The 26,369-nt window shown below is 45.6% G+C and overlaps 1 protein-coding gene across 1 annotated transcript; it reads left to right on the top strand.

The window, feature by feature from the left end:
- The first annotated feature begins 2 nt into the window (after positions 1-2).
- Positions 3-24,618, top strand: LOC139387319 (apoptotic chromatin condensation inducer in the nucleus-like). Its single transcript, XM_071133442.1, has 17 exons — positions 3-1,839; positions 2,773-2,838; positions 3,100-3,211; positions 3,394-3,455; positions 3,653-7,333; positions 8,067-8,222; positions 8,329-8,411; positions 15,545-15,602; positions 21,553-21,598; positions 21,770-21,906; positions 22,053-22,196; positions 22,427-22,616; positions 22,749-23,002; positions 23,260-23,367; positions 23,458-23,746; positions 23,831-23,931; positions 24,095-24,618. The coding sequence occupies exons 1-17, from the start codon at positions 1,702-1,704 to the stop codon at positions 24,401-24,403; spliced, it is 5,934 nt and encodes a 1,977-aa protein (XP_070989543.1). The 5' UTR covers positions 3-1,701; the 3' UTR covers positions 24,404-24,618.
- Positions 24,619-26,369: the final 1,751 nt, after the last annotated feature.

Here is a 26,369-nt window from a genome sequence, read left to right as displayed (position 1 = left end):
ACATTCATGCAGAGCTTGCAAAAACGAATAATGATATGGGAACACAACCTGACGGGTATTATTAGCCTACCTCTACCCTCCGTAATTGATGGTTGGGAAGATGACGTGACGAAGTCGTCTTGTATCACGTACTTACTTTGTTGAATCCGTAGCTTGCGATGATAAGGCGATGAGCAACTTAAAAAGTCCGGAGGCGTACCAATACCTACACGGTAACAAAGTCGGACGGATATTATTGAAGGATGTTGGAGACGACCTTGTCTACTTAAAAGCAGACGTAGTGCCGAGTCAGAGCCTATACTCATCTCATCACAAGGCGTGGGTACTAGCATCAACGACAAGTGTCATACAGACAGCGAGTTGCTCATGTATTGCAGGGCCAGGACGCTATTTTAGTCATGCTGCAGCAATTATGGCCCTGTATTCTTCTTCTTTGGTATCTTGGCGTTCGCACATTTTGTTTGTGCATGCCGCCACCTACTGTGCGGTAGTGTGTGTGGTCAAACATGTAACATTTTGTGATACACACATATAAAAGCGAAACATTGCACCATCAATTAACACTACACATATACCACTATTTCATAAAAAAAACCTTCCAACTAAACCTACACTCAAAAACCCACTACCCCATTCCACTACTTGACCCTTACTGCTCCTGCACCATGCCAATGACCTGAGAGGACAGGACACCACCACTCAACACACCCTGTAACTCTTCTTAAGTCAAATCTCGTATACCCAAATACTTATCTGCAGCTGCCACCACAAAATCTATTTTCTGTTATTTACGTTATATTTCTGCGGTACAGTGGATAACCATTGCTATGAATGCTAAGAAGCCAACTTTACCGATGCATATCACTCATTGGCCCATCCATCTGTACTGGCACAGATCTACTACTCACAAGGATCCTCTCACCCTTGACCCATCCTCCTCTACTTTCTTCTCTGCCTCTGCATACGACTCCTTTGCACTATTCTGACTCTGGTCACCTCAACCTGCCTCTATTGCACCGGACACTTCCGATCCCCAGCAACATGAGGATCCCTATAGGTGACACAATTTTATCCACCAAAACTACAGCATACTCAGTCCCATGCTCCCCTTCACAATTCCCACATCTTGGAATCACCCTCCTACACACTCCTGCAACATGACCATAAACACTGCAGTGGATTCGGCACAAAAGTTAACAGGATAACAGATATATATCCTAACATGACTTTGTCGGGTAAAAACTCAAACTCGGTGATCTCCATACAAAAAAATCATTGCTTGGTGTGCGAAACAATGAAAAATTGGCACCTGCTGGAGGGAGACAGATTTTCCGCTGAGTTGGGTCTTTCTCTTTCTCTTTCGCTCTGGTTTCTCTAGACACGGCGGCGGTCAGGCCAAAGATAATTATGGGTCCCCTTCTCATTTGACATGACCCAAAGATGATTTGGACACGTGAAAGAGTACCCCCTGTCGGCACAAATAACATAATGTAGGAAATGACCATTTCAAAATAAAGTTTAGGTATGTTATTTCTGCAAATTCACAGTGAATAGCGTGTGTAGATAACAATCCACCATCCAATGTATGTATCCTATTTTAATAAAATCTAAGAATGTCATTCAGTTTACACTTCTGCCAGAAGTTGTCTACGACGTTGGTTGAAGGAAGGCGTTGCTGACGCGAACGAGTGGAAGGGGAAAATGGCGGACCTCGAAGACGTTAAACTGGACGGGAGGCCGCTACAATCACTTCGCGTGGCGGATTTGAAAGCTGCTTTAGAGGAGCGCGGACTTCCTAAAAGCGGACAGAAAAATACTCTCGTTAAGAGACTCAAAGGGGTACGTTTCGTTAAGGGTCAGAGACAATTTATAACCTGCAGTCACTAAACCCTCGGTGTTGGATAGTAGACTGGCGGATGCTTGTCTTGCAGGCCGGAGTGCTTGCCTAGTTTGAGAATAAAAATGTGTGTGCTGTTTACTTTATGTGGTGTTGATGTTTTGTCGTCACTGGAAGCTTTGTGCTATGTTGTAAAACATTTTATGGCTCGTTTGATGAATAACTTGTTAACCGAAGTTTAAATGGACGTGTGTTGTTCATATGAGACACGTCTGATAGCTAACTATTGCTGGTGATAACTAGTTTTATCGACCGCGGCAAAGTCTGCGCTTTGTTGATGTGCACGAGTTGGGGGGGAGGTTATACAACGTGGACGAGCCTGCAAAGTAATATTCTATTTACTGTACTTTAACCTAGTAAGCTTTTGGGAAGCGTAGTAAACAAAATAATGAATAATAATAAGTACATGTTATTTGGTTTTGGGCCTCGGATCCTCTACGAATTCTTGCTTGATTGTATAATTAGAAGATGTGATGTTAGCCATCCAACTGGATTGCAAGTAGCGTGAGATGCATCTAACAAACAAGTAGTTTGTAAATATATTATAAGGCCTACTAACTAGTTAAGGGTTGTATTATATTGGCCAATCTACGCTTCTTCTACGACTATGAGACGTTGATCTTGACTTTGATGTTTTGCTGAAGTGTTCCATGTCAGTTGAACCAGTATCTGGGCAGAGAAGGATGATATTCATCGTGTCCTCCTCGGCCCAGATACTGGTTCACACATGCCTGTGCCTGCCGTGTGTGCTTTCCTCTGAGCACATCGTGGAGCAAGCTCAACAACATGATTATCAGATGCAATACAACAATTACTAATTATTTAGGGAGTTAACGGTTGTTTACTGTTTGTCAATCCCTTCTTATGTTTGACAGGCTCTCATGCTGGAGAACCTCCAGAGAACCTCACACCATCACATAGGACTGCAGCCAAACTCCCAGGTGAGACCTATCAAGATGTTGCATAGCAAGGATCATGTTTTAGCACCATGAAGAATAACATTGGCTAGGTTTACCCATTAAATTGTTGGGAGTATGTATAGTGTGACTTTCTTCCTTATTTTTGTAGTTTTTTTTTAGATTGAACCATAACATAATTAAATCGTCTCCTTGTAGATATTTGGCAGTTTCTCTGATTACTTCTTCAAGAGGATGGTTATCGGCAAGGATTTTATTAGTCTCTGTTTGTCTTGTGTATTTCAGATTGGTGAAGAGATGAGCCAGAACAGCTTCATAAAGCAGTATTTGGCAAAACAGCAGGAGCTCTTGAGGCAGCGTCTGGAGAGAGAGGCCCGGGAAGCAGTTGAAGATGATGGTAAGTTGGCAGAGCCCCCCCTCACCTGTACATATTGGCTTTGGGTTTATGCTCGAGTAGTTTACATGACCGCTCCATGCCTTTACTGAGAGAGCTTTGTTTGTGTATCAAATCAGATCAGCTGACTCATTTCTTGCTGAGGGTACTTTCCCCTCTTACATATCACTACTATGTTTTTCCAGATACAGACAAAGAGGACCACACACAGGACAATAACAGCGCTGCCTGTGCTGCCCCAGACCAGGTTTTTTGCAGACTAATCACTGTATTCTTTCAGGTTTTTAAGTCTCTTGTTGTACAACTTGCATGTATGAGAATCTTGCATGATTGACCTGATCTTACATGCACTTTAATCTAGGCTTGAATAATTGCTTGCATGGGAGAAACTCTGGCATAGTCCTGCTACATACTCGATCTCAACTCTCTTTCTGACCTCATCAGGATGTCGCACCCGTGTTGGTTGACCAGCGCAAACTTTTTGGCCTCTCAGAGGGAAAGGGACTAGCAGGCCCAGCAAGAGAGGGAGAGGGGCACATGTCCAGAGACGGCCATGTGTCTCCTCCACCTGCCCCTACCTCTGCTGCTGTTGCCTCTCTGGCTGTGCGTGTAGCTGTTGACGAGCAGAGACCAGAGAGAGTCCCAACCTCTAGTCAAGTCCCAGCAGATAGTGATGATGACGGCGCTGATGAGGCCTGGGATAGCGGTGCCAGGAGGAGGAATCTAGGAGAGCCACCAAGAGGCCAACTAGCAAGAGCAAGGTCTGGAGGATCCCGCCAACACCCACAGCACATTCCCCCCCTATTGTCTCCGCAGCTTCGACAGCCTACCCCTCCTCCCTCCCCTCCCCCAGAGTTATCATTCCCACTGCCTGATACCCCTAAACAAAGCCCCCCTAGTCCAGGTGAGCCCCCAGCTAGGCAGCGTACTTCCAGTACCTCCAGCTCTGGCTCCTCTAGCAGTGGCAGTTGTAGTAGCAGCCCAGATCCACAAAGCAACACAGAGCGCAAGCCTGGCCCACTGACCCTGCTGGCACGCAAAATGGCATCAGAGGGGGCTTTCTCTGGAGTTGGGTGGCATGGGCGTGGGGATGCAGAGAGGCAGGACAACAATGCTGCAACTGCAACAATGTCTTCTGGTAGAGGTCCTCAAGAGGGCACAGTGTCTGCCATCACCCACACAACCAATGCTGCAGCCAGTTTGCCCTTCCCCAGACTGGTTCCAGTAACAAACCAGGGAGCTCTTGGAGGCCATCTCCCCCACAGTGAAGTTCCTGTGAGTGTGCTTAGGCCCACTATTATGGAAGAGAGAGATGCTGCATGGCCACAAGAAAACAACAAGGAAAAGGACCTGCAGGCAGAGAGTGAAAGAGAAAAATCCCCTGAGCAAGAGCGACTTGGTGCCGTGGAGCAGGAAAGACTGGAGAGGCAGAGAATATTTGAGCAACAGCATGCTGTGGAGCAAGAGAGGGAAAGAGCTTTGGAGCGAGAGAGGAAGGAGAGAGAGAAAGCTTTGTCGCGAGAGCAGAAGGAGAGGGAGAAGGCTTTGGAGCGAGAGAAAGCTTTGGAGCAAGAAAGGAAGGAGCGGGCTTTGGCGCGAGAGAGGGCGCAAGCTCTTGAACGAGAAGAGGAGGAAAGAGAGAAAGCTTTGGCAAAAGAGAGGGAAGAGCGAGAGAAAGCTATGCAATTAGAAAAGCAGAGAGCCATGGAACGAGAGCGAGCTTTGGAGCAGGAGAGAGAGGAGAAAGCTTTGGAGAGCGAGAGAAAGGAGAAGGCTTTGGAGAGCGAGAGGAAGGAAAAGGCTTTGGAGAGCGAGAGGAAGGAAAAGGCTTTGGAGAGCGAGAGGAAGGAAAAGGCTTTGGAGAGCGAGAGGAAGGAAAAGGCTTTGGAGAGCGAGAGGAAGGAAAAGGCTTTGGAGAGCGAGAGGAAGGAAAAGGCTTTGGAGAGCGAGAGGAAGGAAAAGGCTTTGGAGAGCGAGAGGAAGGAAAAGGCTTTGGAGAGCGAGAGGAAGGAAAAGGCTTTGGAGAGCGAGAGGAAGGAGGAGAAGGCTTTGGAGAGAGAGAGGGAGGAGGAGAAGGCTTTGGAGAGAGAGAGGGAGCAGGAGAAGGCTTTGGTGCTAGAGCGTATGGAGAGGGTAAAGGTTTTGGAGCTAGAGCGGCAGAAAGCTTTGGAACGGGAGATGAAGGAGAAAGAGAGGGAGGAGAAGGTGAGGGCTTTGGAGCAAGAAATAATCGAAAGTGAGAAAGCCCTTGAGAAAGAAAGAACCATGGAGAAAGAAAGAGAGGAGAGGGAGAGAGCCTTAGAACAGGAGAAGGTCCTACAGAGAGAAAAAGAGGAGAGGGAGAGAGCTTTGGAACAGGAGAAGGCCTTGCAGAGAGAGAAAGAGGAGAGGGAGAGAGCTTTGGAACAGGAGAAGGCCTTGCACAGAGAGAGGGAGAGAGCTTTGGAACAGGAGAAGGCCTTGCACAGAGAGAGGGAGGCGATGGAGAGAGCTTTGGAACAGGAGAAGGCCTTGCACAGAGAGAAAGAGGAGAGGGAGAGAGCTTTGGAACAGGAGAAGGCCTTGCAGAGAGAGAAAGAGGAGAAGGAGAGAGCTTTGGAACAGGAGAAGGCCTTGCACAGAGAGAAAGAGGAGAAGGAGAGAGCTTTGGAACAGGAGAAGGCCTTGCACAGAGAGAAAGAGGAGAGGGAGAGCGCTTTGGAACAGGAGAAAGCCTTGCACAGAGAGAAAGAGGAGAGGGAGAGAGCTTTGGAACAGGAGAAGGCCTTGCAGAGAGAGAAAGAGGAGAAGGAGAGAGCTTTGGAACAGGAGAAGGCCTTGCACAGAGAGAAAGAGGAGAAGGAGAGAGCTTTGGAACAGGAGAAGGCCTTGTACAGAGAGAAAGAGGAGAGGGAGAGCGCTTTGGAACAGGAGAAAGCCTTGCACAGAGAGAAAGAGGTGAGGGAGAGCGCTTTGGAACAGAAGGCCTTGCAGAGAGAGAGGGAGAGAGTTTTGGAACAGGAGAAGGCCTTGCACAAAGAGGAGAGGGAGAGCGCTTTGGAACAGGAGAAGGCCTTGCACAGAGAAAGAGAGAAAAAGGAGAAGGAGAGAGCTTTGGAACAGGAGAATGCCTTGCACAGGGAGAAGGAGAGAGCTTTGGAACAGGAGAAGGCCTTGCACAGAGAGAAAGTGGAGAGGGAGAGAGCTTTGGAACAGAAGGCCTTGCAGAGAGAGAAAGAGGAGAGGGAGAGAGCTTTGGAACAGAAGTCCTCGCAGAGAGAGAAAGAGGAGAGGGAGAGTCATCTTCCTCCATGGAAGCGTAGTCGTGAGTTTGGTCTTACCCCCCTGCCTACTCCTCCCCTCTCCACAGGAGCAGGTAAGATGGCGGCAACAGAGGAGGGTGGGGAGCCCAAAGTGCCATCCCTACCCCAAAAAGCATTAAGAGACAACCGGCCAGCTGAATCTGGTACGCCCCTGTCACAATCTCTAGCAACGTCTCTGTCACCCCAGTCCTCCTTCAAGAAGTTCCGTTTCTTGAGAGACCCCATAGTTCTATCCCAGTCTTCTGCATCCGGGGTCATCAAGAGGCCCCGTACATTCTCTGAAAGCCCCCATCCTCAGTCCTTAGCTCTCCAGTCCCCCAGCAAACCTGGGGAACCAGAGCAGGAAGGTACTCAGCAGGGGGCCCAGCCTTCTGCTTGGCAAGCAGCACCAAAGAAGCCTGCAAGTCAGGGGGTCCCTGTTTCTGGAGCAGACACGTCGGGGACGACAGGGCCAGAGAGGGAGACCCCAGTGATTGCCACACTGGGCAAGAGTCCTGAAGAAGAAAAGGGTAAGAGCCTGGTCTCAGAGGAGCATGTCCAAGCACATAGAGAGGAGACAGACAAACAGGCGGTGGGAGAGATGGCCAGAGAAGCAAACGCCCCCTCAGGTCCAGCGGGAGCTGTGCTACCTCCCTCACCCCAACCAGTGGAAGGCAAGGTAGAAAAAGGAAGGGAGAGAAGTCAAAAGAAAGAAGAAAAGCTGGGAAGACGGTCTTCCTCGTCGAATGACTCCTCAGATTCTGACTCTGGGTCGTCGTCCTCAGGTTCGTCTGGTTCATCATCATCCCAGGGCAAAACACACACCACTCCCAGTGGTAGAAAGGTGAGTGGTCTATGTGTTCTTTCTCTTTCAATCAATGAAATGATGATCCAACAGCAATATGAGAATAGTAATGTTCATTAACCATGTAGCCTAGTACTTGGATTTTCTTTAGATTGTTTTTGTTTTTCATTTTGTCAGGGCCTAGATTTTACAAGACCACCCAAGCAGTGACAATCAATGGTCATTGGAGATTAGAAGCTGTTATTTCATTCATGTTCAAAGTAACCTTGTCGACGTGATCAAATCCAGATGTTCGATGTTTCAGGAATGCTTCTGATTTATGAATAACATGTTTCGCTCTAGTAGTAACAGATAGAGGCAAAGGGGTTTTCTGTGTGCGTGTGTATATAAGTACATGGTATAGGTCTAGGTGTGCTCTTGCTGGACTCTTTAAGCCTACATGATGTACTTGTAAATCACACAATAAACATGAAACAACTTGCAGCAAAACAATGATGAAATATTAAAAGATGATCAAGTCCATTGTCATGTACTGTTTTTTGTCTTTGCATTGCTTACTCAATAGCACAAAAGAAAAAGGGGTAAAAACAATACAAATAAAAGACCAGACAAGCCGAGACGTAATGATGGCATAACACAAACATCCATCATTCTTATTTTAACCATAAGTTGCCTAAATGACAGATGTATACTTACAACTGTGACTCAGCTGCTCATGTCTTGATATTCTGCACAATATACAATTAATTTACTTGTTCTCGCTATCCCTTAGCCTGAGAAACCTCAGACAAACACCATATCCCAGGATACGGAAACGGTTAGTCAACCTGAGGATCCAACTGAGGCCCCAAAAGCCCCACAGCATAAAAAGCGAGTATCTGGGGAGGAGGAAGTGGACGTAAACATTGATGGAGCCAGACACAGGAAGGTCAGCAGAGATTCAACCTGTAGTCTCTTTATTCTCTACAAATCTCCTAAATATCTTTTATTTTATGGTTCTTCTCGTCTGACACCACCCTCTTCATGACCATCAGAAACCATTCCTTGGAATACATGCAGGAGAAGACAATGGGCAGAAGGACAGCGAGGGAGAGGAGGTAAAGACAGACACTACAAGGTGAGCTTATAGAATTGGTGCAAAAGACACAGTAGCAGTCAAAAGTTTGGACACACCTACTCATTATATATATATAACTGCTCAAAAAAATAAAGGGAACACTTAAACAACACAATGTAACTCCAAGTCAATCACACTTCTGTGAAATCAAACTCCACTTAGGAAGCAACACTGATTGACAATAAATTTCACATGCTGTTGTGCAAATGGAATAGACATCAAGTGGAAATTATAGGCATTTAGCAAGACACCCCCAATAAAGGAGTGGTTCTGCAGGTGATAACCACAGACCACTTCTCAGTTCCTATGCTTCCTGGCTGATGTTTTGGTCACTTTTGAATGCTGGCGGTGCTTTCACTCTAGTGGTAGCATGAGACGGAGTCTACAACCCACACAAGTGGCTCAGGTAGTGCAGCTTATCCAGGATGGCACATCAATGCGGGATGTGGCAAGAAGGTTTGCTGTGTCTGTCAGCGTAGTGCCTAGAGCATGGAGGCGCTACCAGGAGACAGGCCAGTACATCAGGAGACGTGGAGGAGGCCGTAGGAGGGCAACAACCCAGCAGCAGGACCGCTACCTCCGCCTTTGTGCAAGGAGGAGCAGGAGGAGCACTGCCAGAGCCCTGCAAAATGACCTCCAGCAGGCCACAAATGTGCATGTGTCTGCTCACACGGTCAGAAACAGACTCCATGAGGGTGGTATGTGGGCCTGACGTCCACAGGTGGGGGTTGTGCTTACAGCCCAACACCGTGCAGGACGTTTGGCATTTGCCAGAAAACACCAAGATTGGCAAATTCGCCACTGGCGCCCTGTGCTCTTCACAGATGAAAGCAGATTCACACTGAGCACATGTGACAGACGTGACAGTCTGGAGACACCGTGGAGAATGTTCTGCTGTCTGCAACATCCTCCAACATGACCGGTTTGGCGGTGGGTCAGTCAGGGTGTGGGGTGGCATTTCTTTGGGGGGACCGCACAGGCCTCCACGTGCTCGCCAGAGGTAGCCTGACTGCCATTAGGTACCGAGATGAGATCCTCAGACCCCTTGTGAGACCTTATGCTGGTGCGGTTGGCCCTGGGTTCCTCCTAATGCAAGTCAATGCTAGACCTCATGTGGCTGGAGTGTGTCAGCAGTTCCTGCAAGAGGAAGGCATTGATGCTTTGGACTGGCCCGCCCATTCCCCAGACCTGAATCCAATTGAGCACATCTGGGACATCATGTCTCGCTCCATCCACCAACAGACTGTCCAGGAGTTGGCGGATGCTTTAGTCCAGGTTTGGGAGGAGATCCCTCAGGAGACCAACCGCCACCTCATCAGGAGCATGCCCAGGCGTTGTAGGGAGGTCATACAGGCACGTGGAGGCCACACACACTACTGGGATACATTTTGATTTGTATTAAGGACATTACATCAAAGTTGGATCAGCCTGTAGTGTGGTTTTCCACTTTAATTTTGAGTGTGACTCCAAATCCAGACCTCCATGGGTTGATAAATTTGATTTCCATTGATCATTTTTGTGTGAATTTGTTGTCAGCACATTCAACTATGTAAAGAAAAAAGTATTTAATAAGAATATTTCATTCATTCAGATCTAGGATGTGTTATTTTAGTGTTCCCTTTATTTTTTTGAGCAGTGTATATAGTGAAAAACTATGAAATAACACATATGGGTTAGGGTTAGTAGTATCATGTAGTAACCAAAAAGGTGATAAACAAATGTCATTTAGATTTGAGATTCTTCAAAGTAGCCATCCCTTGCCTTGAGTGATGCGTCATTATTATATTTTTGGCCGATACCGACGTGATATTTTCCTTGCCAAAAAAAGCTGATCCTGATATTGACAATTTTTGCGGCCTTTTAAGCGTTTTAGTACAGTTTAAATAGTTAACACACACAAATGGACACATCGGTCTAAGTCACTGCATCTCAGTGCAAGAGGCGTCACTACAGTCCCTGATTCGAATCCAGGCTGTATCACATCTGGCTGTGATTGGGAGTCCCATAAGGTGGCGCACAATTGGCCCAGAGTCGTCCGGGTTTGGCCGGGGTAGGCTGTCGTTGTAAATAAGAATTTGTTCTTAACTGACTTGCCTAGTTAAATAAAGGTTACACACACACACCACACTGACCAAAAAGTTATTGTTTCCATTTACATATGTCCCCATTATCAGTAAAACATCATCAAAACCTATTTCTTTCACTTACTTGCTGTGCTGTTTCGTTGTTCAGCCGTTTCATTCTCAACCAGGATTTCTATGGGACGCCGTTTGGGTCTTTGCGTCAAAAAAGACACGCATCAAATAACACTATTTGACCAATCAGGACCTGAATATGATTGCACTTCACAAAAATATTTAACGCGTTCATACATTTTTTTAGGTAGTTATTACACATTGATTACACTAGCACTAGAATTTCATACGTCACCACGATTCATCGATATGTATGCTATGATGCTGGTAAAGTTGTCTCGCGCACCTACAGTGCTGGTCATAAAAAGCTAGCTAGCTCATGGATGCAAACAATGTTCTTCCCCAAAAACATAGCAAAACAACATCTGTTTCAGTGGCTATAGTTCGCTAGCTAACTATATAGGTAGGTGTCATCATCTAAAATAACCCTAATTTAGAAGACCGTTATATTATTTGATTTATGGTGGTCAGATCCATCTGTGAAGCTTGTCACAATAAGGATTAGCCACAGTAGTGGACTTTGCAGTTAGCCTTCAAAATAAAAGTATAGCATAATTCTATTTGCTTCACTGTCAATGACATGCTTTTATTTTGAAGGTAAACCTCAAATTCCACTATTGTGCCTAATCCTTATTGTAGCTAGCTTTACAACACAACCTGTTCTGGTCGAGCGTCACTAGCCAGATGAAGCTAGCTGGCTGCTTATAATGTTAGCTTTGGGCAACGGGGTTAAGTTGCAGGATAGCTATTTATTTTCATGAACTGAAGTTCAATTTCAATAGGCAATCAACAAGTGGCAACCTAGCTAATACTAATACTTACTCACAAGGATTCCTAGGTCTGTTCAACGACCAATCTGATTCCATGCTTCAAGATTGCTTAGATCACGTGGATTGGGATATGTTCCGCATTGCGTCAAACAACAACATTGACGAATACGCTGATTCGGTGAGCGAGTTTATTAGCAAGTGCATCGACGATGTCGTACCCACAGCAACTATTAAAACATTCCCAAACCAGAAACCGTGGATTGATGGCAGCATTCGCGCGAAACTGAAAGTGCGAACCACTGCTTTTAACCAGGGCAAGGTGACCGGAAACATGACCGAATACAAACAGTGTAGCTATTCCCTCCGCAAGGCAATCAAACAAGCTAAGCGTCAGTATAGAGACAAAGTAGAGTTGCAAATCAACTGCTCAGACACGAGGTATGTGGCAGGGTCTACAGTCAATCACGGATTGCAAAAAAAAAAAAATCAGCTCTGTTGTGGACCAGGATGTCTTGCTCACAGACAGACTAAACAACTTATTTGCTCGCTTTGAGGACAATACAGTGCCACTGACATGGCCCGCTTCCAAACCCTGCGGACTCTCCTTCACTGCAGCCGACGTGAGTAAAACATTTAAACGTGTTAAACCTCGCAAGGCTGCAGGCCCAGGCGGCATCCTCAGCCGCGTCCTCAGAGCATGCGCAGACCAGCTGGCTGGTGTGTTTACGGACATATTCAATCAGTCCTTATCCCAGTCTGCTGTTCCCACATGCTTCAAGAGGGCCACCATTGTTCCTGTTCCCAAGAAAGCTAAGGTAACTGAGCTAAACGACTACCGCCCCGTAGCACTCACTTCCCTCATCATGAAGCTTTGAGAGACTAGTCAAGGACCATATCACCTCCACCCTACCTGACACCCTAGGCCCACTCCAATTTACTTACCGCCCAAATAGGTCCACAGACGACGCAATCGCAACCACACTGCACACTGCCCTAACCCATCTGGACAAGAGGAATACCTATGTGAGAAGGCTGTAGATCGACTACAGCGCAGCATTTAGCACCATAGTACCCTCCAAACTCGTCATCAAGCTCGAGACCCTGGGTCTCGACCCCGACCTGTGCAACTGGGTACTGGACTTCCTGACGGGCTGCCCCCAGGTGGTGAGGGTAGGTAACAACATCTCCACCCCGCTGATCCTCAACACTGGGGCCCCATAAGGGTGCGTTCTGAGCCCTCTCCTGTACTCCCTGTTCACCTACGACTGCGTGGCCATGCACGCCTCCAACTCAATCATCAAGTTTGCAGACGACACTACAGTGGTAGGCTTGATTACCAACAACGACGAGACGGCTTACAGGGAGGAGGTAAGGGCCCTCGGAGTGTGGTGTCAGGAAAATAACCTCACACTCAACGTCAACAAAACAAAAGAGATGATCGTGGACTTCAGGAAACAGCAGAGGGAGCACCCCCCTATCCACATCGACAGGACAGTAGTGGAGAGGGTAGTAAGTTTTAAGTTCCTCGGCGTACACATCACGGACAAACTGAATTGGTCCACCCACACAGACAGTGTGGTGAAGAAGGCGCAGCAGCGCCTCTTGAACCTCAGGAGGCTGAATAAATTTAGCTCGTCACCAAAAGCACTCACAAACTTTTACAGATGCACAATCGAGAGCATTCTGTCGGGCTGTATCACCGCCTGGTACGGCAACTGCTCCACCCACAACCGTAAGGCTCTCCAGAGGGTAGTGAGGTCTGCACAACGCATCACCGGGGGGGGCAAACTACCTGCCCTCCAGGACACCTACACCACCCGATGTCACAGGAAGGCCATAAAGATCATCAAAGACAACAACCACCCAAACCAGTTCCTGTTCACCCCGCTATCATCCAGAAGGCGAGCTCAGTACAGGTGCATCAGAGCAGGAACCAAGAGACTGAAAAACAGCTTCTATCTCAAGGCCATCAGACTGTTAAACAGCCACCACTAACATTGAGTGGCTGCTGCCAACATACTGACTCAACTCCAGCCACTTTAATAATGGAAAAATGTATGTAAAAAATGTATCACTAGCCACTTTAAACAATGCCGTTTAATATAATATATCTATATTTATATAATTTAATATAATGTTTACATCTACTGCATCTTGCCATCATTTGTTCTCAAAACAAGCGCATCTACTGACGACCACAGCTGTAAAAAGTCTATTTCAAAATAAATTGCACAGATCTATTTGCATATAGGCCTACTGCAGCTCTGATTGGTTATGCCGCACCGGTCTGTGTAGAGTACTGGCTGAGTCCTGGGCAATACAATCCTACTCTGATGCGTTCTCGCTACAACAAAATATTTTGCATAGTTTTGCTATGTTGCATCGAAGGTGGCTAATATTGCGTTGATTCGATCACAATTGCCACAGAAAAGGGGAAAAAGTTGATAGTGTTAACTAACTGGGGAAACTAGGAAGTTGAGTTAAATTGTATCTTGTGCTTCTCTCCATGGACTGTTATTTCTTCTGCACTCTGCTTGCAGCAGTCTCGGAGCTACTGCGAGCTCACCCGCAGTTTAGAAGGAACATTGCCATCAACTCAAGGTCATGTTGGTTATTGTCTGCTTGGCTCATCATTCAAGCAAGCCAAGTAAAATTATTTGAAATAGGGTGATAACTGTCTAGTAGCTGCAGGTTTCCAATTTGACCCAGTTTATTCAAATTCATTTTCAGACCACCAATGCTCCACATAAAATTATTATCTTAATAAAAAATATAGCTAACTTTTGTGTGCAGTCTATTCAGAATACTGCTTATTACGTTTGCTATTCCAAACACTTAACTCCATAAAGCCAATCTGAAAAATACCAGAGAATACAAGTGTCAACCTCGCAAGTTTTACCATCTCTATTTGTAGACCAAACGGCAGGAAAATAACAATACCATTAAAACATGCGGTGCTTGACCCCCTATTATTAAATGTGTTGTCAACGGAAGAATCGCAGGTTAATACAATTTCTTTCAGGCGTTTAATGTGACTGCCTAGAAACCGGTGTGACTGAGAAAATGAGGGTCCTTTTTTCCTGTCTCATTTTTCATTCAATTCAATATGGCTGTGCTGCGTGTATGGTTTGGTTGTAACCGATGACAACGCATTACATCGGCCAGCAGCCTAATTCATTGCAAAGCGTGTCTCCTTGTATGATTTGATCGGGCTGAGATATTTGGCTCTCTACCAGGTTTTGTAAAAATGCTGTCCGGGGGGATTAAAAGCCGTTAAACATAAGGTAGGAAGAGAAGAGATTGTTCGTCGTGGTGCTTGGATTTTAAAGCAACACCCAGTTTGCAGTGTTGCATTGTAGCGACATTGTTTCTCGTCCAGCTCTTTTAGAACCCATTGCAAGTTTGTAGCGGTAAATGTTGCGCTGTCAGATTCTTATTGCGAAGCACAAGAGTCCTCCTGTTGAATGATGGTGTGTGGGTGGGTGGACGGGAGTTGTATGGGGGCGTTCAGTCACCGCTCTCATTGTACTGTGCCGCTCCTGGATGGAATTAATGAATGAACCAAGTGAAAAGGGATTGCGCTTGAATAGGATATTCCAACGGACCTTGCTTTTCAAAGTGACTGCAGACTCTGCATGAATTGGAAAGAGAATGCGCGAATGGCAATCATAAGCATACACATTTGTATCCATTGTCTATTTTGTTAGCAGACCTCATTTCATACATCAAGTTCATTTCATTTTTTACAGAAGCATGATTACATTCTAATAGAGCAAGTTCTAGGTTTTGATTTAGCGCAAAACAAACGCCTAATATTTCCTAATAGCCTAATATAGCCTAATGAGGCTTGTTCTCTTGTGGAAGTAAATGCTAAAAAAGCAAATGTGCAGATGAGGGATTCCCGCCTTATTTGGTGATATGGAGTAGTTGCACCAGATATTGCAGCTCTTGTCTCTGCTACAGCAATCTGCATGGAGCACCCTGTTAGGCAGGTCATTATTTTTGGGACAGGACACTACCATATTGCTTGTACATCCTATCCCCATATTGCATTTTTTTTTCTCTTCTGAATACCTTTTTGCCATGAACTAGAACCCCCCCCCCCCCCCAATCCTCTTGTCTCATTAACCTTTCATCTTGTCATCACTCATTTTCATTCTCTGCATAGGGAGGTGAATGAGGCTGCCATGGCTGAGCCTAAGAAGGCTCCTGAGAGCAGTGAGGAGGTAAGGCTACTGAGGAACACTGGGATTTCATGACTCTGAAAAGAGGGCTCAGACTGTCGCTGGCCAACGAGTGAGGAGGCATCACTCCAGTTGTCAGCCATCAAAATGAACCATATCAGTGAGGAATTGGAGATGAGGTGTTTGTTTTTGGTAATAGTTTTAGGTGGTACTATTGAGCGTACCTCTCGTTTTCTTTTTCCTTAAATCCCCCTGTCCTATATATATATATATGTGTGTGTGTGTGTGTGTGTGTGTGTGTGTGTGTGTGTATATACGTACACACACACACACACACACACACACTGCTCAAAAAAATAAAGGGAACACTAAAATAACACATCCTAGATCTGAATGAATGAAATATTCTTATTAAATATTTTTGTCTTTACATAGTTGAATGTGCTGACAACAAAATCACACAAATTATCAATGGAAATCAAATTTATCAACCCATGGAGGTCTGGATTTGGAGTCACACTCAAAATTAAAGTGGAAAACCACACTACAGGCTGATCCAACTTTGATGTAATGTCCTTAAAACAAGTCAAAATGAGGCTCAGTAGTGTGTGTGGCCTCCACGTGCCTGTATGACCTCCCTACAACGCCTGGGCATGCTCCTGATGAGGTGGCGGATGGTCTCCTGAGGGATCTCCTCGGACTAAAGCATCCACCAACTCCTGGACAGTCTGTGGTGCAATGGAGCGGTTGGTGGATGGAGCGAGACATGATGTCCCAGATGTGCTCAATTGGATTCAGGTCTGGGGAACGGGCGGGCCAGTCCAAAGCATCAATGCCTTCCTCTTGCAGGAACTGCTGACACACTCCAGCCACATGAGATCTAGCATCGTCTTGCATTAGGAGGAACCCAGGGCCAACCGCACCAGCATATGGTCTCACAAGGGGTCTGAGGATCTCATCTCGGTACCTAATGGCAGTCAGGCTACCTCTGGCGAGCACAAAGGGCTGTGCGGCCCCCCAAAGAAATGCCACCCCACACCATGACTGACCCACCGCCAAACCGGTCATGCTGGAGGATGTTGCAGACAGCAGAACATTCTCCACGGCGTCTCCAGACTGTCATGTCTGTCACGTGTTCAGTGTGAACCTGCTTTCATCTGTGAAGAGCACAGGGCGCCAGTGGCGAATTTGCCAATCTTGGTATTCTCTGGCAAATGCCAAACGTCCTGCACGGTGTTGGGCTGTAAGCACAACCCCCACCTGTGGACGTCGGGCCCTCATACCACCTTCATGGATTCAGTTTCTGACCGTTTGAGCAGACACATGCACATTTGTGGCCTGCTGGAGGTCATTTTGCAGGGCTCTGGCAGTGCTCCTCCTTGCACAAAGGCGGCGGTAGCGGTCCTGCTGCTGGGTTGTTGCCCTCCTACCGCCTCCTCCACGTCTCCTGATGTACTGGCCTGTCTCCTGGTAGCGCCTCCATGCTCTGGACACTACGCTGACAGACACAGCAAACTTTGCCACAGCTCGCATTGATGTGCCATCCTGGATGAGCTGCACTACCTGAGCCACTTGTGTGGGTTGTAGACTCCGTCTTATGCTACCACTAGAGTGAAAGCACCGCCAGCATTCAAAAGTGACCAAAACATCAGCCAGGAAGCATAGGAACTGAGAAGTGGTCTGTGGTTATCACCTGCAGAACCACTCCTTTATTGGGGGTGTCTTGCTAATTGCCTATAATTTCTACCTGTTTTTCTATTCCATTTGTACAACAGCATGTGACATTTATTGTCAATCAGTGTTGCTTCCTAAATGGAGTTTGATTTCACAGAAGTGTGATTGACTTGGAGTTACATTGTGTTGTTTAAGTGTTCCCTTTATTTTTTGAGCAGTGTGTGTGTGTGTGTGTGTGTGTGTGTGTATATATATATATATATATATATATATATATATATATATATATATATATATAATATATTAATATATATATATATATTTATATATTAATATATATATATATTAATATATATATATATTTATATATTAATATATATAAATATATATTAATATATATATATATATATAAAATATATATATTAATATATATATATATATATATATATTTATATATATATTTATATATTAATATATATATGTGCAAGTTCTTTAAATATATATATATATTAATATATAAATATATATTAATATATATACGCGCACACACATCTCATCACTTAGCATTTTTCATGACCTAAAATCACTTAATTGCCTATAATGGGACTGGGGGATTTAAGCAAAAAGAAAATGAGACATTGTTATATATGTGTGTGTGTGTGTGTGTGTGTGTGTGTGTGTGTGTGTGTGTGTGTGTGTGTGTGTGTGTGTGTGTGTGTGTGTTTATATATACACACACACACACACACGTGTACAGTGGGGCAAAAAAGTATTTAGTCAGCCACCAATTGTGCAAGTTCTTCCATTTTAAAAAGATGAGAGGCCTGTAATTAGGTACACTTCAACTATGACAGACAAAATGAGGGGGAAAAATCCAGAATATCACATTGTAGGATTTTGTTATTAATTTATTTGCAAATTATGGTGGAAAACTTTTGTTATTGACCGGCTAGGCCACTCCAGGACCTTGAAATGCTTCTTACGAAGCCACTCCTTCGTTGCCCGAGCGGTGTGTTCGGGATCATGGTTATGCTGAAAGACCCAGCCACGTTTCATCTTCAATGCCCTTGCTGATGGAAGGAGGTTTTCACTCAAAATCTCACGATACATGGCCCCATTCATTCTTTCCTTTACACGGATCAGTCGTCCTGGTCCCTTTGCAGAAAAACAGCCCCAAAGCATGATGTTTCCACCCCCATGCTTCACAGTAGGTATGGTGTTCTTTGGATGCAACTCAGCATTCTTTGTCCTCCAAACACGACGAGTTGAGTTTTGACCAAAAAGTTCTATTTTGGTTTCATCTGACCATATGACATTCTCCCAATCTTCTTCTGGATCATCCAAATGCTCTCTAGCAAACTTCAGACGGGCCTGGACATGTACTGGCTTAAGCAGGGGGACACGTCTGGCACTGCAGGATTTGAGTCCCTGGCGGTGTAGTGTGTTACTGATGGTAGGCTTTGTTACTTTGGTCCCAGCTCTCTGCAGGTCATTCACTAGGTCCCCCCGTGTGGTTCTGGGATTTTTGCTCACCGTTCTTGTGATCATTTTGACCCCACGGGGTGAGATCTTGCGTGGAGCCCCAGATCGAGGGAGATTATCAGTGGTCTTGTATGTCTTCCATTTCCTAATAATTGCTCCCACAGTTGATTTCTTCAAACCAAGCTGCTTACCTATTGCAGATTCAGTCTTCCCAGCCTGGTGCAGGTCTACAATTTTGTTTCTGGTGTCCTTTGACAGCTCTTTAATCTTGGCCATAGTGGAGTTTGGAGTGTGACTGTTTGAGGTTGTGGACAGGTGTCTTTTATACTGATAACAAGTTCAAACAGGTGCCATTAATACAGGTAACGAGTGGAGGAAAGAGGAGCCTCTTAAAGAAGAAGTTACAGGTCTGTGAGAGCCAGAAATCTTGCTTGTTTATAGGTGACCAAATACTTATTTTCCACCATAATTTGCAGATACATTTATAAAAAATCCTACAATGTATTTTTCTGGATTTTTTTTCTCATTTTGTCTTGTCATAGTTGAAGTGTACCTATGATGAAAATTACAGGCCTCATCTTTTTAAGTGGGAGAACTTGCACAATTGGTGGCTGACTAAATACTTTTTTGCCCCACTGTATGTATGTATGTATGTATATCTAAATGAAAGTTAAGTCTTTTTTTTTGTAGTGTTAAGATACTCATTTGGTGACATTGCCCCCTCTTTAAAAAAAAAACATTTTTTTAAAGAGGTTTAATTAGCAAGGTGTTTATTTTGTTATTTTTTTTACTTAGCTCTGTATTTTTCTTAACCTTTGCTGATGCTCTCTCAGACAGAACCAGCAGGGGATATGCTCTTACTGTGGCTGATGTTTAAAACCCCATTGATTGCTTTGTTATAAAGGTGCTCATGCCTCTTCCATTGCCCATAATGGTACCTGCATACTACTTCTGCCACTACTGCTGCACCTGTTCCAATGTCCCCAAGAGCCCTGGGTATACCACAGATAGGCCCCCGAGTGCACTGCAGTGGGACAGCTGTGGCAACAAAAGCCACGTTGCCCCGGAGATGGCACTGCAGTGGGACAGCTGTGGCAACAAAAGCCACGTTGCCCCGGAGATGGCACTGCAGTGGGACAGCTGTGGCAACAAAAGCCACGTTGCCCCGGAGATGGCACTGCAGTGGGACAGCTGTGGCAACAAAAGCCACGTTGCCCCGGAGATGGCACTTGATTGGACTAATGGGCTGAGGGTTTGGGATGACTGATCTCGTCTGTCTGTCACCAACACCTGGCTCAACTGGTTCATACACACCTGTATGGCCACATACAATCTCACCACACAGAGGGGTCAGAGTGGAAATGAAGAGGCAGACACTCAATAGACTGTTTCAAACCCTTCAGCGACAGGCCTGTAGATGTCTTCCCATGGGGTCACTTCAGTACATTTGTCTTCTCACTATCTACACCCGAATGTGCTGCTCAATGGACAGTTTAACTGGTCGATATTTGTTCTGGACTAAGTGGTTTCTCTGAGAAAGGACATTTTGGGATTTTGTTCTCCAACTGTTCAGAATGGGATCCAAATGAATCTCTCACGTGGACAACTTGGGGCCTCTCTTTCATGGCTGTTTTTCAAAGACATGATCTTGGACATTTGTTAACTTTCTCAATGGTCTTCAGCATTTCTTTGGACTCACAACCAAATGTCTAGTTGTTGGTTGAAAAAGGGACTTGCCAATTTGATCCCCTTTTCTGCTGCTACCTGTCACTCAACACTGTCTCCTGATGCCCCGGAGGAAGAGGGTGTCTGCTTACGCCCCTTCTAGTGTTTGGAGTGACTCTTGTTAATTATTGATTATCCTTGTCCCATCTCCATTGAACCTCAGTTGGACAGTCACAACAGAAAGGCACGACAAAGATCTGAAAGGACTGATATCTGACCTCTTAAGGACTGGACTCAAACCTTTTCAAAAGCCACTCAAGCCCCGCCACCACTGAACTACAGAGCCCATGCTGCCTGCCAACCAGCTGTCAGATTTCCACCCAAACTTGACAACCTCCTTTGATTGGACCCTTGTTGCCTAGATACAGTACATGCAGTCAAGATTGGGCCATATCCATCCCAGTAAGCATCAGGTGTCAGTGGTACCAGGGAATAAGTAGTCATTTTCTCAATGTTATTATTTACCAAAAAACTATATTTAGAAAATGCATAGTTTGTTGACTCCCTCCTCTTACCCTAAAATGGGGGAATTGATTCTGACATAATTGTCAAATCCAAATGGATTAATTTACATATTTATTGCTACTGCAGTTTGGAATGAAAAATGGTTATAAACCACCCAATATTTCATAGTCTTGTTTTATGACTCAGTAATCCTGGCAGCCTCTTGGTTTACCAGCTACACCATTCAGATGTTCTATTGCAACGAAATGAATTTAAACTGCAGTATTGTCATCAGGCTACTATGTCTTTCTGTGTGTGTGAGACTTCGGCTCCCCTAACACCATTCTACACCAATAATAAACACATTTGGGGCTTCAGTCATTATCTTAAAGTCATACGCACTGTTTTGAGACCAAGCATATATATAAACTACAGTGTGCCATTGAGAGACATATATAGTGAGTCTATATGACTCTGGTGCAAATCATAGTCTGGCTATGTTGAGGTGGAAAGTGACCTGCAGTCTCATCTAGTTTCTCTTCCCTTATTCACCCACCCACTTTCTCTTGTCCTGTCTTCCCTTCAATCTGTCCATGCACCTCTTCATCTCTACCTCTCACCTTTTCCCCTCTCTACTTTGGGGTGTGTTTATTTCTTTTTGTTTCAGCGTGTGACACCAAAAGCATTCACAGCCCGTAGGATCTCCCTTAGCAGTGAGTATACCTCCCTCTAAACGCTCATGCCTGTTTTGTTTTTTTCAGCCCAGTAGGTAGTCTTGGTTTTTTGTTTAGTTTGCATATGTGTGAGTGAGCGCCAGTTATAAATGTGTGTGTGTGCTTGCGATTGTGCGTTTGGCCATGGTTAAATTCCCCTATGTCTTCCAGGCAGCAAGGCCTCTCCAGGTGCTGTCACTGCAGAGGGCGAAACAGAGTCTGGGGCTGGGAGGAAGAGGCGATGGGGATCCAGCACTGCAGTCACAACCAAGAAATCATCCATGAGCATCACCACAGACTCTCTGAAGGTATAGCATCAGTACACTGCAAAAAATACTCTTGTACATATTACTTATCTAAAACACCTCAGAATGAATACTATCAAACTTTTTACTATCAGAGTCTTGATGCTTCTTTCTCCCACCCCTAATCTGTTGATTCTGTTTTTCCCCAGTCTCTGATCCCAGACATCAGACTGTGTCCAGGCCAGGAGATGGTGGTGGATCTGCACCCAGGGGAGGATCACCTCTCTGGGGTGGAGGAGGAGGGCAGGGAGCGGGGTGAGCAGGACCTCAAGATCAGACGCACAGTCACACAGGTCAGAGTTCAACTTTAACTTCACCTGGTCTGTGGACTGTACATTTTATCTAGTTTCAAGTGGTAGGAATGTATTACTGGAAATTGTTTTTTCTGCACTCATTAATAAAGATGCATTCAGTAGGATTTACTATAACGGCTAACATCCTTAATTAACCCAAAGCTATTAGCATTTGTGAATGTCATATTAAAACGTGTGTGCCGCCTCTTCCCCACCCACCTGTAATGTAGGTGGTCCCGTCAGTGACCCAGGAGAATGGACAGAAGGAGTCCAAGAGGAGTGAACACGAGGAGGAAGACCGAGAGGATGGAAGGGAGGTTAAAGGAGACAGAGAGGAGAAGATGGATGGCTCATTCCAGAGAGACTCCATGGAGACACAATGCCCCTCTCCCCCCAGCCATGACATGGAGATGAAAACAGGTGATAGATTGATCCAAAATTGATTAATTAATTTTCTTATCAGATCAAAACCTCTAACCCTGGGCTAGATTCTACCCTTTGATATGTTGAGTGAGGTCAGGTTGATGTATCTCTATCTTTTCCTCTCCTCAGTGACCCCCAGTGACACATTGATCCGTCGCTCCATCAGCCAGCAGAAGTCTGGCGTGTCCATCACCATAGATGACCCTGTCCGCACGGCCAAGCAGCCCTCTCCTCCACGAGGCAAAGTGTCCAACATCGTCCACGTGTCCAACCTGGTTCGTCCGTTCACCCTGAGCCAGCTGAAGGAGCTGCTCGGTAGGACCGGCACCGTGCACGAGGACGGTTTCTGGATCGACAAGATCAAATCTCACTGCTACGTCACAGTACGTCTCTGTCTGTTAGCCATCATCCTGAATCCAGGGCTGTGTCTCAACCGATATCCTACTCTCCGTATAGTACACTTCTTGTTATCATCCGTCGGAGGCTGTGGTCAAAGCTAGTGCATTTGACTATAGGGGGGACAAGGGTGTCATTTGAGGTGCAGCCCAGAACATCACCTACATCTCCCTATTCTGTCTTATCTAAGGCAAGCCTCACTGTTCCTCATGGATGTCCTGTCTTGCTCTCCTTTTTCTTCCAGTACTCCAGTGCAGAGGAGTCAATTGCCACTTGTGCAGCCCTGCATGGGGTGAAATGGCCTCAAAGCAACCCCAAGTTCCTCAATTTGGACTTCATTCAGCAGGAGGAGGTAAGACTATCTGTGTTCTCGTGGGTTTGCCCTACCTGATGATGGATATCGTTCCCATATCGTTATGGTAACGCTCCCCTTCCTCTGTAGCTGGATTTCCACAGAGGCCTGCCTCCCCCTGAGAGGGCTGGGGAGGGTGAGCGGGGGGCTGCGGCGGTGCCTGGTCGGGGGGCGGCCCTGCCCCCTCTCCTGCCCAAACGGGAACAGTGGGCGGAGCGAGAGCGTGAGATGGAGCACAGGGAGAGGACCCGGGCTGAGAGGGAGTGGGACAGGGACAAGGTCCGGGACTTTGGTCCAGAAAAACCTGGAAAGGAAGCGGTCCCCAGACGATCCCGCTCCAGAGAGAGGAAACGCAAGGAGAGGAAGATGGACAAGAAAGGTGACGAGTTAGTGATGGAAAGATGGGTGTTTCGATCTGTGCCCTGTTGTGTCAACTGTATGTTTACTCTTTGTGTTTCTTCAGAGAAAGCTGCAGATGAACCTCCTGTCAAACTGCTGGATGAACTGTTCAAGAAAACCAAAGCAGCCCCTTGTATATACTGGCTCCCCCTCACAGAAGAGCAGGTCAGTTATACACACAACACAACTATCTGAACAAGATTATAGATTCATTTGTGATTGATATAGGGTCTACATGTCCTTCCTTACATTTGTTGAAAGTATTGATTTCAATTGTTCACAGTGCACATCTCTGACGTTCTCCCATGTTCTGTCTCTTTGTGGCCAGTTTTCACAGAAGGAGACAGCTCGACAAGAGCGGATGAAGGAGAGAGAGAAGAGGAGGAAGGAGCAGCAAGAGGAGGTGGAGAAGAAAAGGGAGGAAGATCGCAAAGAAAGGATGAAAGCCGCGAGTGCCGCATCTGGAGAAAGAGGCGAGGGGGAGCGGTACAGAGAGCGAGAGAGAGACGGGGGAAGAGATGGAGAGAGTGACAAACACAGAGAAGACTGCTACCGCAGACCTGGGGGCAGCAGTGCAGGGGGGGGCAGACGCTCCCGCAGCCACAGTGACCCCCCACATCGTGACAGACGACGCTAGAGGAACTGTCTTAAAATAACCCCCTCCATTCCCCCTCACTACATTTACTTTGTTACAATATAAGACCCTACAGTAGACCAACAGATGTTGTCACTATCTGTCACTTTTTTTAAACACACACCGACACAGATAGGGACCATGGTTTAGCAATGTTTTCCCCCCAGGCTGCTATCTGTCTTGCTCCATTATGAAAGTTTAGATTTTATTTCATTTTGCCTGACTGTTTTATTTTTTTGTTTTATTATATTCTTGTGAGATTGACAGTAAGGCAACCAACTCTCTCCCCCCCCCCATATGTAAGTGTTTTACGTAGAGTTCGATGCATACACACACACTGGTTTTTGGCCAAGGCTGAGCACAGTGGACTGGGACAACATGCAGCAATGATGAAGCACCCCACAAAAACCAGTCGTGGAACACACACACATACAACTGGTGAAGGCCAAAAACCAGTCGTGGAACACACACACATACAACTGGTGAAGGCCAAAAACCAGTGTGTGTTCCACGACTGGTTTCTGTGGGGTGCTTCATCATTGCTGCATGTTGTCCCAGTTCAGCCTTGTGTCCTAGGGAGGACTGACGTGGTTGTACAGTGTTCTGTCCCCTCTGTCTTTGTTTAGTTTGAGGGATGAGACTATTATCTGCAAGATAGTAGAAATGACATGCTCCTCTGATCTGTGTTTTCATCTTCTAAATGCTTCTTTCTGCTCATCCAATAGTTCTCCCTGTACGGTCAACGCAAGCTGGAGAAGGGGTGCATATTAAAACTCCACACAAATGGTTTTAATAGGTTTTTAAATCATTATTAAAGCTTTTCTTTTTTGTTTACTCCTGTGAATGTACAAATAAAATACGTTTGAAAAAGCTTTTGCGCTTGTTTTCTGCAAGAGCGAACTTCTGTCAGTTGGAGATGCCCATAATTATTCAGATCATTGTAGCAAAACAAAGAGCTAAATGGATACATTTTTTTAACTCTTTCACACTTTTCATGTTCCGGGTAACTTCTTCATTTCTTTATCCTCTATTACTATGAAGCTGAAAATGGCATATACCTTAAAACCAATGCCGGTCAAAAAAAAAAAGTTGCAGTAATATTGGAGATCCACAAGGTGTCAGTGATGGACAACAGGCATTTGTACGAAGTGCTTAGGGCCATGAAGTAGATGAAGATAAGTAATTAATAGGAAAGACGAATGGAAAGGTTTTCTGACATACGATTTGGGGGACGGCATTTAAAAAAAACATTTTTACTGAAAGCAAATGGCTCTAAAAAAGACTGTCATGAGGAATATGTGATGGTTAGAATAGCTTTTCCCCATATGGCTTTGTCAAGCCAATAAAATACATGCATTTTGCTCTGCAGTGCTGTCAGTTTTTATTTTTGTATTTTACCCCCAATTTTGTGATATCCGATTACGGTCTTGTCTCAATGCTGCAACTGCCCAATGGGCTCGGGATAGGTGAAGGTCGAGTCACGTGTCCTCCGATACATGACCTGCCAAACCACCTCATTTGTTTGTGTATCTACCACTAAATACAGTTTTAAGTTAATTGAGAGACTACAATGGAAACTTAACATGTTACAATTTTTAACATAACCTCACGCCTTACACACAATTCCCTCCATCTCACGTTTGTCTTTCCCACCCTTCCTCTCTTTCATTAGTATTTTGTGCATCATGAAGTGCCCTCTTCCTCTGGCCAATCCCTTGCTACTTCTCTCAGGCCTTGACGTTCTTCCTGCCGAGCTCAGCAGAGCTCCTCTGTAATTACAGCTCTCTGGTCGCTGGGCTGAACATTTTTGTGCCCTGATGCAACTCTGTGTGCAGGACGGCTCAACTGAACTGGGTCAACCCTCCTGGCTTTGTCAACCCCGGCCCAGCCGGCACACTCCTGCCAGCCTGTGAGCAGCTCACTCCATGGAAAAACCCACTTTAGAAATGAGACAATTGTGTTTGACACA

Source organism: Oncorhynchus clarkii, chromosome 28 (assembly GCF_045791955.1).
Source record: "Oncorhynchus clarkii lewisi isolate Uvic-CL-2024 chromosome 28, UVic_Ocla_1.0, whole genome shotgun sequence".
Classification (NCBI taxonomy): Eukaryota; Metazoa; Chordata; class Actinopteri; order Salmoniformes; family Salmonidae; genus Oncorhynchus; species Oncorhynchus clarkii.
The sequence above is the reverse complement of the archived record's forward strand: the minus strand, read 5'-3'. Positions and strand labels throughout refer to the sequence as shown.

Bases quoted from the DNA above. Each gene is read 5' to 3' on its own strand.
- LOC139387319 (XM_071133442.1), top strand. From the start codon at position 1,702: ATGGCGGACCTCGAAGACGTTAAACTGGACGGGAGGCCGCTACAATCA. The intron at 22,617-22,748 runs GTGATAGATTGA...TCCTCTCCTCAG, and splicing joins TGACATGGAGATGAAAACAG to TGACCCCCAGTGACACATTG. The intron at 23,747-23,830 runs GTGACGAGTTAG...GTGTTTCTTCAG, and splicing joins GAGGAAGATGGACAAGAAAG to AGAAAGCTGCAGATGAACCT.